This window comes from Corvus moneduloides, chromosome 1 (genome assembly GCF_009650955.1).
Source record: "Corvus moneduloides isolate bCorMon1 chromosome 1, bCorMon1.pri, whole genome shotgun sequence".
Classification (NCBI taxonomy): Eukaryota; Metazoa; Chordata; class Aves; order Passeriformes; family Corvidae; genus Corvus; species Corvus moneduloides.
The window spans coordinates 111,482,809-111,497,869 of NC_045476.1; the positions used below are offsets into that span (position 1 = coordinate 111,482,809).

Consider the following 15,061-nt stretch of genomic DNA (forward strand, 5'->3'; position numbering starts at 1 on the left):
TAAAAACATTTTAGACTTATAGACAGATGTAAACCAATCCCTTTGGGTTCTCTATGTGGCAGGTCTATAAAATATATGTTTAATGTACATTTTTAGTAGTGGTGTAAGGGAGGGCAGATTGATTCTGCATAGGAGCCAATTCTTAAGTAAAATAAAAAGAGTAAGATCAGTGGTTAAAATTTCTTTGACCAACATAACCATAAATTAGCAATTTTAGATTAGAAGAAGAGTTCTTGTAACACAATGAATCTTTGAGGAGGGAACAATCTATTCATTTATAATTCTGACGTTGTTCAGGAAAAACAAAATGTTCTGCTTTACCCACCTGTTTTCACAGTGGAATCGAGCCAGGATGTCTTTGGCTTTTGTTTGGCTGTTGAGTTGAATTGCCATAGAGACTTTTGAATGCAGTGGAGCATAAACTCTTATCACCCCCTCAGGTATGTCAGACTGCAAGTATGGAGGAAAAGTGACAGCTCCCTAAAATCAATATTCAATAGAGTAAGTCTAAGGCAAATATTGCTCTAGCTCCATTCAGAAGCAGTTCTGCACCCTCATTTCAGGTTACTTGCAAAAATCACTGTCCTGCATTCACTTGGTTATTCAAAAGACATTTACAGTCATACAAATGCAAATTTGTAGACACAAATCAGATACAACACAAAGACACAAACTCTTTGGTAAGTATCACATAAGTACACACAGGGTAAAGCCCTTGAATTTAAATTTATTTCTGTTAACACTGGTCAGTGAACCAACTGCTTATTTAAAAACATAAAAATTATTAAAAATATCTGTTCTTCCTTCTAAAGATGAAATTCTCCCAAGGCATAAAAATCCAGTTCTCTGTTTCTGCTTCCTATAGCTTCAAATAGATTGAACTGTGTGTACAGTAAAACATCAAGGTACCATATGGTTTCTGTTAATTTGAAATTTGACCTTGTGTAGGGTTCAAATGATCATCTATGAAGTTTATGCACTCTTCCATGATTAGTGGTGGATAAATCAATTAGCAATGTTTGCATTCCAGTTCTAATCCAGTTAATACCATGCTGACCAGAACACAATAGTCTCTCCAGTCTCTTGTCTCTGTGTAATTTAGAACATCTGAGACCTGGGGATTGCGTTAAGTGCTCTCAACATTAAACTAAGTTATCCAAACAGAGTTTGCCTCCAATTTACCCTTCATATTTCAGCTCCTTGCCATGGCTACCCTCACTTTTATTGGATGTAAAGCCAATTACTCCAATCAATGGACTTGTCTTCCTGAAGGTGCAATGACTGCAGTAATTGACTCTCCTCAGAGAAGGAGTCTATCAGTGTTCATCACAGGCTGAATTTAACTTTGCGACACGGTAGTCTGCATTGTCATTTTAAACGAACATCTCTGTCTCCATCTGCAGCACCAATGTATGTCCTACCCCACCTAAAATATTTCAGTCAGTGCTGGCAAATTCTTGAGAAAGGTGAATCAGAGTGGATTCACAATTCATATAAAACACTTATTCTTTCTACTTTTTTCCCCATACATTACCTTCTGCGTTTTCTCTCTTGTCTGTACATTCTCTATTTCTTATAACCTTGTGAGATCATTCCTTCCTAACCTGTCTTTTCTTTTGTTCTTCAAGACTATTCTTCAACAACTATAGAGTCCTTTATCATTTCCTTGATTACTTCTCTTACAATTCACCAGTCTTCATTCTTCTAAACATTTATGGAAGACTCTAAATACTTTCTCTCCAGGTTATTTAAGGTAGTTACTACATGGAAATACTTGTAAGTCGCTGTAGGGACTGTGTATGTTGTGCATAGAGATACAACATGCCTTGTTGTCCAAATTGTATGTTGCACCTAATATGTAAGATAATTTTAACTGTCCATCAAAGCAGCATACCTCAAGAAAGTTCCTAATCTCTGTTTCTAGGCAGCAGAGAAAAGTTGGTGGCTTTAAGACTTTCAAAGAAAGGTTTTTCTATCAGATTTTCTTAAGTCCAAACTGCCTCTGGAGCCCCGGAAATCCTCTAAAGTATCCACCTCTCTCCTCTGACTATACAGGGAATAACAACACAATCTACTTCACTGGGGACTTAACATTTAGACCCAGTTTAAGTGTCTAAGGTAGGCAAACTGAATTTTCTGTCTGCTTAGGAAGTTAGTGCAAAGCTCTAAGACTAAAGCTTGCAAGGAGAATATCAAGTTGCCTGTACCAGGACATGGATAAATACAATTAATCCTAATATGGACCATCTTCCTACTCAGCCACAGATCCATGCATTGGTTGAGTATCTACAAATCATTGCTGTCAGGGACAGTCCACACATAAACATTTTCTTATGAAACACGTTAAAAACCAGCATGTGTTTGTAAACAGCTTGCAGCTTTGGCTGCTGGAAATCATTCTGCCTTCCTCACCTTTTCTCAATCAATTCCCAAAGCTTTGTCTTATCAGGGTGTTGGACTGGGAAGCACACCTTTCAAGATAACTCTCAAATCAGCTTATTTTGTATGGCAAAATTTCCTGCCCCACACCCAGAATCTTTTGTGAGATAAAGGAGGGAGGCTGTTTAAAGCTGCCCTTGAAAACTGTATCTTTTCATCACACCTCTGGTCTTTCAGGCCTCTCTCGTTCCATCGTCTTTCTCCTCAGAAGTTTTCTCACTCCTTTGTCAAACATCAGCTGTCTCTTGCTGTTGTTCATTGCTGCCTCATTCATTTTTCTCACTTGGGAAATCAGGAAGGATGGGACCTAAAGGGAGGAAACCAGAGCTGAGAATATACAGTAATTTTTCCCCAGTGTGTTGGGTCTTTAGAAAGGCACCAAATTTTAGGCAGCAGAAACTCTGTTTGTTCCTAGAAGATACCTGCCATCAGTAGCTTCCTCTAACAACCTACAGTTATTCCTTTGGTGAAACTGTAGATCATCTTTCATGCCATATGAAACTTTATAGTGATATTTGCAGCTGCAGGAACTTTATTAGGGAGTAGTCTCTGCAATCCCCATTATACCCTCCCTCTGTTATGAGGAAACAAGTTGAGACTGTCAATATCTTCATGCCGACCTTCAGAAGCCCAACAAGTAGTACACACTTTTGGCCATTGGCAAGCATAGTCCCGGAAGGGATGTCCTTGCTAAGGGGTGCTTACAGCTTCCTCTGGGAACTGATAGAACCTATCAGCTGGCCAGTTTGAATATGGACAATTCTCTAAGCCACTTAAAGTTGTGACCGCCTCTGTGATCCACATTTAAGAATAGACAAACTCCCCCTCCAAGCTCTCTCTCGTTTCCGGCGCTGGGACAGGTGGCTGCGGGCCCCGTGTGGGGGCCAGCGGGCCCGGCCAGGCCCTGCTTGGGCCAGGCCGGGCCGGGCCACGGCCATCCTGGAGCCGATGGATCTGTTCCATCCGTGGAACACCCCCCACTGCCTTGCCGTGGGCAGCCGGAGCGGCTCGGCTCTCCCCTCTCTCCACTGCGATAAGAAAAATTCAACATTTCAGCTGCAAAGCTGCAAGGCCGAGGTGAGATTAACACTTTTTATTGCTGTGAAGAGCTGAAAACCTGAGGGAAGAGAGAGAGGAGATGCTTAAAGCTGAAATTCTGTTGTGAAGCTATGATATATCAGAGTATCCTGTTGTAATTTCATGAAGATATGGGGGGTGGAGTGTTCAGCTCGTAAGCAAAAGCACCTGCGCTGAGATAGGCAGATGCTGATGCAGCTGTAATTTCATGAGAAGTTTGGACAGGGAGGGATGGACCAGATGAGGACTTTTGCTCCAAACGGGAAAGGAGAAAACCTCAGTTCCTAGAGATGCTCCCAGAGATAGTCCTAAAGATGAAGATGATGAAGACCCTTTGCTCCCAGGGAAGGAGAAGGGCCTCTGTTTTTGTTTCTGAATGACTCAACCTTAAAATTGTACCCCAAAAAACTTCAAGAGTGGACCCTCAAAAGCAGTTGTGGGAAAAGCTGCAAGTCGGCAGAAGGGACTCACATTGCGAGCAGAGAGACTCCTCTTCCTAAATGGACTGAACAATATTTGGAAGTGGGCGGCTGTCTCATTGTGATAATGTTTTCATAGCACGAGCAAGAAGAGACTTCTCTTTCTAAATGGACTGAACAAGGTTATTATGGAAGTGGTAAACAGACTGAACATCTTAAGGGTTGTCTTTTTACATTGTCAGTGGGAGAAGGGAGGAAGGTGGGGGGAGGAGGAGAGTTCTGAAGTTATGGTATAATTTTTTTCCTTCTTTTAGGTCTGTTAATAAACTTCTTTATATTCTTTCAAGTTTGGTGCCTGCTTTGCATTTCTCCTAATTCTTATCTCACAGAAGATAAACAGTAATGAGCGTTTTGGACCAAACCACTACACTAAATTGGTGTTTCCGCCCGGTTACAAACCCAACCTGCTACAGCCATTTTACTGTGGGCTAGACTTTGAACAGACATTTAATCTCATTCAAGTTTAGAAATATCACCTACACATCCAGATTAAATCATTCTTCTATGCATTACTCTGTATAAACAATGGTGTGGGACAGGTATTTCCAGAGGGCAATTGATGCTAAAATAGATGTCTTAGATAAGTGAGGTAACTCTAAATTCAGAAATACCTGTCAGGGTGTCTCATTCTAGGAATAGAAGACTCCATTCATTTTCCAAAGAAACTGTTTCTCCTTGGAAGGTCAGCTTACTCTGATTTCTGAAGATCTCCTGCATTTAGCAAAATACTGCACTGTAATGGAACCATAAAGGGGGAACCAGCACTACTCACTGTCCACAGGATGTCCTGGTACCGAATTAAAAGCCGCACAATGTGCGCAGTGGTGGCAGCTGCTTGCATTTCTTGCTGGTTTGCACGTTTCCCTTTGTAGATGAAGAGGTTTGGTGCAACAATCATAGACACATTCCACAAATTCATCTTGTTTTTCCCCTCATTAGCAACCACCTTCTTCAGGAACTGAAGAAAGGCCTGGAAAAAAACCAATACTTGTTTAGTCTCAGGAAATAATTTACTTCTGAAATGCACCATTTTCAAATGCACATGTCTGGCCGCTATACTTGCACTTGGAGGTGAAACGTAGTGGTTTTTTCATTGTGTTTGGATTAATCTATTATTTGTTGGTACAACCACCTGTGTCAACCACAGAGGAATAGTTAATGTTATCAAAACACACATTAAAATATTATCTATCACTCAGAGCATAATACCAAATTTATAAGGCAAATACGGTGTCTACACTAAGGCTCTGAATCCTTTAGTAGAGGTAAGATGTACACGTATTGCAAGGGATTAGTTACTTTTTTCATAGATTACCAAGTGTTCATTTTGATGTACCTGGCCAATGTCTTTTATATCACAGCCACTGAGGTGATTAGTCTGTATTCAAATGTGCACCAGTCCCACACGTAATACAACCTGAAGAATTTCTGCCAGTAACCCCCAAACTTTAATTCTGGGATAACAAAAGCAAGAAGAGCTAAGTGGTTGTTCGTTGATGTTATTTCTGCACATGCTTGGCAGAGTCAAAGGAAATTAATTTTCCCTTTTGGGTAGTTTATTCAGAATTTTGCTTGAATTACTGAAAAGCACAGACTGCAGCTATAGTTAGAGCTGAGGTCTACCAATGAGTCTTTCTGCAACATTGTTCTTGTTTCAGCTGGGATGGAGTTAATTTTCTTTCTAATATCTGGTAAAGGGCTGTGTTTTGGATTTAGGATAAGAATAATGTTGATAACACACCGATGTTTTAGTTGTTGCTAAGCAGTGTTTACACTTAGTCAAGTGTAATCTTTAGCTTCTCATGCTGCCCTGCCAGCAAGGGGGCTGGGGCAGCACGAGGAGAGTGAGAAATGTGCCTCTTTGAAATGAGTGCTTCATTCAAGAAATGATGCCTGGGATCCAGCAGTTGGATACCCCCAGCAACTATTTCTTAGTTGCTTGTAAAAGAAATGACAGCCAGGGAATTTGAACATCTTTTCAAGGAAATCATCAAAACCACAGACGAATACTTTCCTGGTGCAGCATTTGAAAAAAATTACGAGTTTCTCATTTAAAAGTCAAAAGCACCACAGATGGCAGGTGATAGCAAATGAAGAACTTACCTTGGCTGTGTCTCTGTTGGCTTCAGGCATCAGCATGATCAACAGATGCAAAGCTTGTAGTTGCAACTTGATCTTGGAGATTTCTAAGGACATGAATATTTAATATTTTTGAAATCCCAATTGCAATTGGTTTGTTCTAAAAACCTTGTGTGTCAGCAGTTCTAGAAATACCAACTAGTGCCTGGTTGAGACTAGCATGTTTAAGTGCTGATTAACCATACACTTTTTCCCAAATATAAGATCACCTCAATGAGTGGGTTTTTCCTCATCATCTTGGATATTTGTCACACGGGGACACGATGCTCTATAAAATTCTGTCTATATAGTAACAATCCAGTATTTTTCAGTACTAGCTGTGTATTTGTTGTAGGGAATGAAGTCACTTTGTTCTGCACAGACACCTCCAGTTCAGTCTTCTCCAAACTGCTGACCCATTGTAACTGCATGCAGCCTGTGACTCACAAGGCGTACACTCAGGTATGTGAAGTTTATGGGAAGATGTCACCTCCTTCTGCCCTTAAAACTGCTCATGGGGACACTGAAAGCATGACTGCAACCTTAGGTAAAGATCCTCAGTTTTCTGTACCAATTTGCTAATAAATTCACCATCCTGAGACATTCGGTCTGTCCTAGATCAAGTGACTTTACAGTGAAGTCATAGGTATGGCAAGGTACAACTGCATTCTTCCTGGAAGAAAAATGAACAAAATGTACTGAGATTGAGAGGGTGTATGTACACTGAAAACAAAGCCCAGCTGCCTGAACCTTCTGTGCTCACACATACCTCTGTACCAATGGTCTGACCTCAACATAAACCTTAACAGAAATAAAATAGGTCCAGTAGATCCAGTAGATAAAGGACAGGGATTTGAGTTTACCTTGCAGAAGTTTTCATTTGTGAAACCTACAGTTAATGTGAATCAGAGTCTCTATATGAAAGTCATTGCTCAGTCATTGTTTACTCACAGATTTCAAATTTTACATTAAACAGTTGTGTTATTCACACAACAAGCCTATGCTATTAGCTAAATGCAGACACCTTTTCTCATTTGAAAAAAAAATCTTGCAGAAAATTAAAATGTTTAGGCAAAGCACTGGGCCTGTTTTTCTCTCTACTTCACAGAGAAAAAAAAGAGAGAAAAAAAATTACAGAGAGAAAAAAAATTACATGATTTTTCTTTATATACTTCAGAGACAGAAAAAAATTGTAGCATCTACTCATGCATTTTATCATATTAGAGACCATATTAACTCCATTTCCACATACTTTCTACTAGTGTGATGAATGCAGGCAGATATTCTACTGTGAAGAGTGGGCTTGGGAGTTCTCTTATAAACATTTTCAGCAGCCCTGCTGCATCGTTATTTCGTACTTGGTCCCAGTCAAAAGTGTCGTCATAAAATTTTGCCTCAAGTTCTTGATGGAGATTCTGAAAGATAAAAGAAAGATAAAAGGCCTTTAATCATTGCTGCTGATCCAGCAGTTTGTGATCACTTCAGGAATCCATTACAAGCAGCAGGCAGGTTTGTACAGCACTTGAACTAAAGCAGCCCTAAACCAGTGACAGCCTAGGTACAGCCATGTGGAGTTCAGGGTAGGTTAACAAATGAAGTTCCTGCAGATATTTGGTAACCCAGGCTAAATTTGGTTTGCTATAGCTAGATTTCTGCCAGTGAACAATTTGAACCATCATAAAGCAAGGCAATTTTGTACAATGTCTTAGAACTAGAAGCAGAAAACTCAGTTAACACAGCTGTTCTTTTTGCTTAAAACACTCTCCAGAGGTTTTGACCCTTAAGTCACAAAGGAGTGGTGTTTCTTCCTCACTGCCAGTGAACTTGCTAGGTAGTCTGAGTTCATGGGTCTCGAGCAAATGGCTTAAAATTAAGGTCTTCCCACCTCTAGAAGGAAGTTTTATGTCAGGATAATTATAGTTAGATTTGGTCAAATTGTAGAAAAATAAAGATACAAAACCATTACTGTCAGAAAAATCTTAATGCATAAAAAACCCCCCAAACCTCTAAAACACAGGAGAGATTTAAGATAGAATTGATGATGATGCCATTTGGGTTCCTGTTTAATCCCCTTGTTCTCCAAGGGCAGCATCTTGCTCCATAAGAGAGGTCTGTTTAGTTTGGAGTGTCACTAACCAGTGTTCAACACACATATGTGAATGGGAAATACTCAGCAAGGTTTCCTAGTAGGAACAGAATTTGGCTTCAAACCCAGACCACTGTTCAAAAAATGCAAGCTCCTCAAAAAATTGTTGAGTTAAAAAGATTGAAGGCCAGTATAGTAATATAAGGATATCTATAAATAATGCAGTTTTCACAATTATTACTGGCCAAACACTGTCTTATCCCTGGGAAATTTGCTGCTGCTTTTTAGGAGACCATTTATGACAACATATATCTGTAGCAAATATTCAGTCTCAGATCTTGATTTTGTCAGATGTACTTTAATATTATGCAAAAGGTTCAGTCCATTCAGGCAGAAAAGCTTTTAAAAATGAATTCTGTTTGCCATGTCTCACATGAATGGAAGGAAATTACATATCAAGTACAGTCACACATAATGAGGGAGAATGGTTGCATAAATGGAAGTAGAAAGTCGTTCAGGATTTGGCACATAATGTTACAGTCTCATTTTTACTAGCACATTTTACTGGTTTTAATCTGGGCTATCTCAGCTTCCTCTGTATTCCCATCCTTTGCAAATAACTGATACGAACACCTAGACTGAATTCTCTCCTGTAACTGACTGGAAATGTGGAACAGAAATCCTCACCTCATCAAAAGCACAAGAGGACAGAATTCTACTCCACATTTTTCTGCTGAGAACTGGGAAAAAGCCATAAAAATAGAAAGCAAGATTTTGGAAACACAAACATTTTATATATATATACACACACTTACACTTTTATATATATCTCCACACAGGTAAGCATATATTTTACACACTCGATTCCCTCCCTCCCCTGCCTCGCATGCATGTATTTATGTATGCATCCAATACTTTTAAAATGTGTGTTGCAATTTTTTTTAACATGACTGATCCTTCACTAGAATCATACAGTTTTGGTTCACTGGAGTTTTGTTACAGAGGAAAACTTGTATTCATGTCTTCTATTCTTTGTTTTATAGAAGAGTAACCTTTAATCATTTCCATATGCCTTTTCTTTCTCCAAACAAGACTGAAATAAAGTTGGAATGCCCTCAAGTCCTAATGTCATAATAATGTATGAAGGCTTTTGAAGAATGAAATCTGGATCTGCTTTGAAAAAGCCTCTTTCTTGCTCATTCCTTGTTGGACAGACTTAAATGAAACCAAAACTCAGATAATTTAAAACTTTCATATGGGCAGTTTAACTTACCACCTAGTGTAGGAGAGTTGCATGTAAAGTCGTATCTCATAGCAGCTCCCAGGATACAGGTTGTGAAAAAGAAGTGAACAAGACACAGTACAGTGTATGCAAAGAATATGAAAATAATTGAATTAGAGCACACCCCTGCTGTGTAATCTCAGTGGAGAGGTTGGAAAAATTTGAGATTGTGTGAAATAAGATTTAGGCATTTGGATGAAAAAATGGGGAAGCTGAGAAGTACAGGGCAAGTTAGGAACTCCCTTCTGCAAGATGTGACTCTTTTCAAGGCCCTGGGTACTTTTATCAATGCACAGAGTCAAAGGAGCTGGGATGCTGCTGCCTATATTTGGAGTGTTTCACGTAATGCTGCTTTTTCTTATTCAGCCATTTTTATGATTCCTGGCCCACCGATGTTTAGCAATCCCCAACATTTGTGTGGCTGCTACAATGTTGAGACTTCCTGCCTCAGAATACAGAACTAGCTTTCTTGAGGATGAGAAAGCAGGAGTAGGATGTACTGTAAGGTGTTGCTTAAACCAGATCAAAAAAAGCCTAGGCAAAAAATAACCAAAAATCTGGGAAAGAGGTAGACACTACTAAGCCCAGAAAAAACCCAACCAAACAAAAAACTGCCTTGTTTTTCCAATTTGCCTCCTCCAGCTCCTGGAATCAAGTTGGTCTGGAGAAACAATTTCAAGTATTACTGGCCCACAGTGTCAGGTTATTGGGTTCCAATTATCCTGTGTTCATAGCCCACAAATAGCCTGTGAAAATCCAGTACTTCAGGCTGCCAGCAGTGAAGAGAGGACAAATTTCTCTCACTTGGAACACAAAACTGCAAGATCACAGATGATAAATGAAAAATAAAATGACACAGAGGTTAAAATGACATAGAATAAGATGTTTATCTGATGTTCACTCAGTTTAGAAACTCTGAATTTCTGAAATAAATTAAAACAGAGATAAGATCACAACAATTTTGGATGACAGAGATAAACTGAAAAGATGTCTCAAAGTTTTGTGGGGAAAAATTGCATTCAACATCAAGTCTGTGCTTTATATAGAACATTAACTAAAGCAATAGACCAAATGTTCTGTGATTTATTGGTTCCCAGGAACTAATCTGACCTTTCACTGGCAGGAGTAGGAATGCTGAACTACACAGATCAGTATTTATGAGCAGTCTGAATTTGTGCGAATGCTGTATTATTTTACATAGATATTGTGGTCCAGAAGATGGAAAACTTGGCTTGAGTGTATACCTTGACTCTGGAGGCAGATCCAGGAACTCGTAGAATTCCTTCAGTTTCCAAACCTGTTTCCTCAAGCTTGAGCAGCAGCTGTAAGAAGAGACAACAAAATTGAAGAAAATATTCAGAAATGCTTAAGAATACTGTTGACTTTTTTTCAATCCAGGTATCCTTGAAACTAATCTGGAAAAGATACATTTCTATGGAATCTGCTAATGGAAACAAGCCAGCTCATGTGAATAAACCTACCTAATTTGTTCGCCATATTCCTGACCCTGAAGTAAGGAGGATACAGAGTATAGAAAACTGCTAATGCAATAGGCCCCTCTGTCCTTGAATTGAGAGTTGGTACTGCTATAGAACAATTAATACATAAATGTATTAATAAAAGAGTAGATATACTTAAATACAATGGTGTTTTGAAGGAAAAATAACCTCTGAGAAATGTTTAAGTGTGCCCCAAGAGCACAATGGAAATGCCTATAGATAACATAGGTATTTTGGAACTGAGAACTCAGATTAGAAAATGATCCCAGGGTATTTTATTTTGAAATTTCTGTGAATAGAGGACTAAAGTTTCCACTCTAATTTGTTATTAAAAAAAAAAAAAGGTTTGGTTTTACATAATTTTGAACATAGAGGAAAAAAATAATTTCCCAGCATTTAATCATACAGTTCTGGATTTTCACCACCAGATCTGCTTCCTGCCCTAGCCTGGATTCTTCTAATTTCCCACGGTATTGATGCCTTAGGTTTTAACTTTTGTATTTTTCAAATCCTGTACTGCTTAGTGTGTAACTCTGAAACTTCTTCTAGCCTGTTAGATACTGTTCTCCCATTCTGGTTAGACATAACAAACCATCTCTAGGTTTGCACTTCAAGGACACCTTGTTGTCCCAGGCCCTGAAATATGTAAATTAAAGCCTCTGAATGGGGGGGCAAACTTGGGGTAATTACTTAATTACCTGAAATTGTAATTGGAGAATTAACCCTGATATGCAAATGGACCAAACTTACAAAACTGTGAAAAACCTGTGACCCAGGGTCCATCTTGGGTGGAGCCCCTCAGGGGCTTTTGACTGCCCAAGGTGTACCTATTGAAGGGCCCTCAATAAATACCCACTTTTATTCCTTTGATCTTATCTAGCCTCTGTTTACAGGTAGCCACTTCAAGGCATCAGTTCCTTGACAGGGGAGCAGTGGAGCTGATTGTAAAGACATGTAAATGTTCAAGTTGTGTCAGTCTTTTCCCCTGACACTTCTCCTTTTGTCAGTAATTACAGAGAAATCTGTTGCAGTTTTGAGTCCATGTAAATCTGTGCAATTGCACATGTACTTGTGTCTGTGTACCTACCTCCAAGACATCCACTGGGCATCTCCGTACAGCCAAATGTCTCTTATAAATACCCTTGTCTTGCCATACAAACCTCAATGAGAAGATACCCCTTCCATTCTGGAAATAGTAGCTAAGTAATACCTATGGTTTGAATTAATGTGAAAGTCAGACTCCTGAGACAACTCATCTCTGCCACTTCTGCACACACCATTTTGCATGGCTCTCTAATTTAACGAAAAAGGGAAACAAAGACATTTGTTTCCCAAAGTTTCCTGCGTGGTATCACATAATTACAAATCAAAAAGGGTCCCCACCACAAATAAAACACCAAAAAAGGAGCAAATTTTCTCTCCTTGTCACAAAATTTTCAAACCACAATACTCAGTCAAACAGTCTGTAGACACCTGCCAGTCTGTAAAGCCTGCATCTTCTCTTATCTGATGACTCTTTTGAGTGTCAATACAAATGGTGGAAAAGCAAATATTAGTGAGTGACCAAGCAGGCCAGATGATACTCACTTTTTGGAAGATAAGGGGCACTTTTATTCCAGGAACCTTCTTTTGATCATTCTCCAGCAGTACAGTCAGAGGGACTCCGAAAAGACCATTCTCTTAAAAACAATAACAGCAAATGTGAAAACGAGAAAACACAGCCTCGTAAGCATCTTCTTTCAAAGCTGATTGACATGAAGGTGACTGCAAAGGGGATGCCACACACGGTACCTCGTCCCCGCACCCTCTCCACACGGTTCCTCTTCAGTTCCACGCCCAGCGCGTCGTAGAAAGCCGTGAGCTCAATCAGGGAGAGGTAGCGGATCTTCTTCATGTCTTCAGGAGAGAGGTCCCCAACCTCTGTCAGTCCGAACCGGCTTTTCCGAACAATGAATTTCTACAGTAGAGATGGGTCGCATCTTTATTTGCACAAAAATTACAGGAAATGAATTTTTGTTTCAAAAGAAGCGCCCGTATTGGCGCATGGGATTGGAAGTCATGTTAGGGTAGATGGATAACAACAGGGAGACTAACTATAGCCCTCTATATTGGCCTGGTGTGGTGACATAGCTTGCATCCACCTGAACGTAAAATTGAGCTGCTTGCTCACCATGCTCCCTTGCAGTGTGACTGGGAGGTGGTGCTGAAGCACCTCAGTGCCTGTAGTCCCGCTGGGACAAATGAGTTACGTGCTTCTTTTAAACATTTTTACCGGTTTCAGCAGGACGCAGCATTTTGCTCTGCTTCTGCCTTCCCCAAAATGTCTTTGAATGCTGTTGAAGTCGCTGACACGGTTAATCATGGATATGGTTGTATATCAATTGCTGTGTGTAATGAATCCATGCCTGCTTTGCATAACGCTATTAATTTATGAGGACTTACAGAGGAGTTCAAACTAAAGATCCGAAGAAAAGCCCAGAAGCAAAATTGCTTAGTCCAGAAGCCAACCTGACAACTTAGTGGTATTTTTTATTACTCAAGAAGCATTTAGGCTTAGAAACAGGACTCCCAGCAGCTAAGAAATCATTTGCTCAAGTAGACTTGAACTAAACGGTACTGAGTAACTCGGGGGCATGTGAAGATGTCTACATATTTTAGAAACTGCAGCATCGTGGACCAGAGCCAGGAATGTTGTGTCATGACAGATGCATTTGTACAAATGTCAAAAAGAACAAACACCCATCAGTTTCTGACATAATTGTTAGACATAACAACAAAGTCGTAGTAAAAAACCTGCTTTTCAAAGGACTGTGGATCTTTGGTTTTGTATGGTTTTTTAATTTATTGTAATTTAAACCAGGAACTTTTAGTCAGAGGTATAAATAAATAGTGTTACAAAACGTCTCTTTCCTTTAGGTAGCTGAGTGGAAACTCAGCCTCCAGCAATGTTTTGCTTCTGGAGATTTCAGCTCAGTCCTTCATTTTTTTAAAAAAATTGGAATTCAGAATGTTTAACCCATTTTTAAATTAAGCCAGTCAAACTGATTAAGAAAAAGATAAACACCCCTCCCCCCCCAAACCAAACCACACCAAAAATTAAACTTCAGATTTCAAAAGGAAGAGAGTACAATGGACATCTAAATCATGTAGTTTAAGAATTTCTACATTACTTTGCACATGGTTTTTCAATAGGAGTTAATAATAATTGGGGGAGAAAGAGTGTAGAGAATGGAATAACTTATTTATGTGCTGCCTGGGGCATTTTTAGGCCAGAATATTCCCTCCTTAGAATGCAGCAATTCCACTGCTACCCTTATTCTGAGACAATGTAACAAAAGCTGCATGGGGGGATAGCCTTCTGATGATACATAAAATACTACAGAATATCTACACATTTTGGTTCCAGTGATGCAAAAAGCGCAAAAGTAGTCAAAATGCAATAAATTACCTTGAAAAAAAGGAAAAAAATCAGATTGTATACATATATTTTCTGGGGGGAAAGAAAAAAAATTCCAAGCACTGCAAAACTGATTGAAAAGGCTGCTACAAAGATTTTCCACAGTGTCTGTTTGACTCCTAGGGTCATTGTGATGTGATGCTGTGGTTAATACAAGTTTTAGGGCTGGCCATCATTCTTCTGTCTTGTGTCACAATTTTCTAGTGGTTTTTCTTAAAGCGGTGTAGTATGCAGGTCTGAAAGAGGCTGTGCTATCCTGAAATTAGATTACTAACATTTTGGCTAAGGACCGTGTCTGATATTTTGCCACGTTGTTTCTATGTGGAATTATGCAGCGTACTCAGTCTCGTAGTTCTGTAATACCTTCAACTAAGTCACAAGGATCATGGTCCCACGCTGGGGAAATCACATGTACATCGGGGAAATCCCTACGCTCCTGGGGACATCCAGTTGATTCTTCTAGGAGTCAGGGGACTCCCCGCATGCAGGGGACATGCTATTTTGTGATATATAATATCTCTCTGTGCAACTCTGTACACACTATCAATAAAGCTGCCTATGCTCTCAGAGCCTCCCTGGAAAAAGTGTGATGTTGCTCAGCCTCCAGTGCAGCCCCGCTGTCCC

At 39.6% G+C, this 15,061-nt stretch overlaps 1 protein-coding gene across 7 annotated transcripts in view; it reads right to left on the reverse strand.

Annotated features, from left to right (window-relative positions):
* ARHGAP28 (Rho GTPase activating protein 28) overlaps window positions 1–15,061 on the reverse strand; it is a 77,221-nt gene that overhangs the window by 6,126 nt on the left and 56,034 nt on the right. For all 7 annotated transcript variants that reach the window (XM_032122342.1, XM_032122297.1, XM_032122288.1 and 4 more), the window contains 8 exons: window positions 12,772–12,937; window positions 12,568–12,659; window positions 10,726–10,803; window positions 7,366–7,528; window positions 6,099–6,181; window positions 4,768–4,965; window positions 2,603–2,746; window positions 326–480 (listed from right to left, as the gene is read on the reverse strand). In XM_032122342.1, the coding sequence (XP_031978233.1) occupies window positions 326–480; window positions 2,603–2,746; window positions 4,768–4,965; window positions 6,099–6,181; window positions 7,366–7,528; window positions 10,726–10,803; window positions 12,568–12,659; window positions 12,772–12,937 (1,079 nt within the window). The remainder of the gene's footprint in view (window positions 1–325; window positions 481–2,602; window positions 2,747–4,767; window positions 4,966–6,098; window positions 6,182–7,365; window positions 7,529–10,725; window positions 10,804–12,567; window positions 12,660–12,771; window positions 12,938–15,061) is intronic.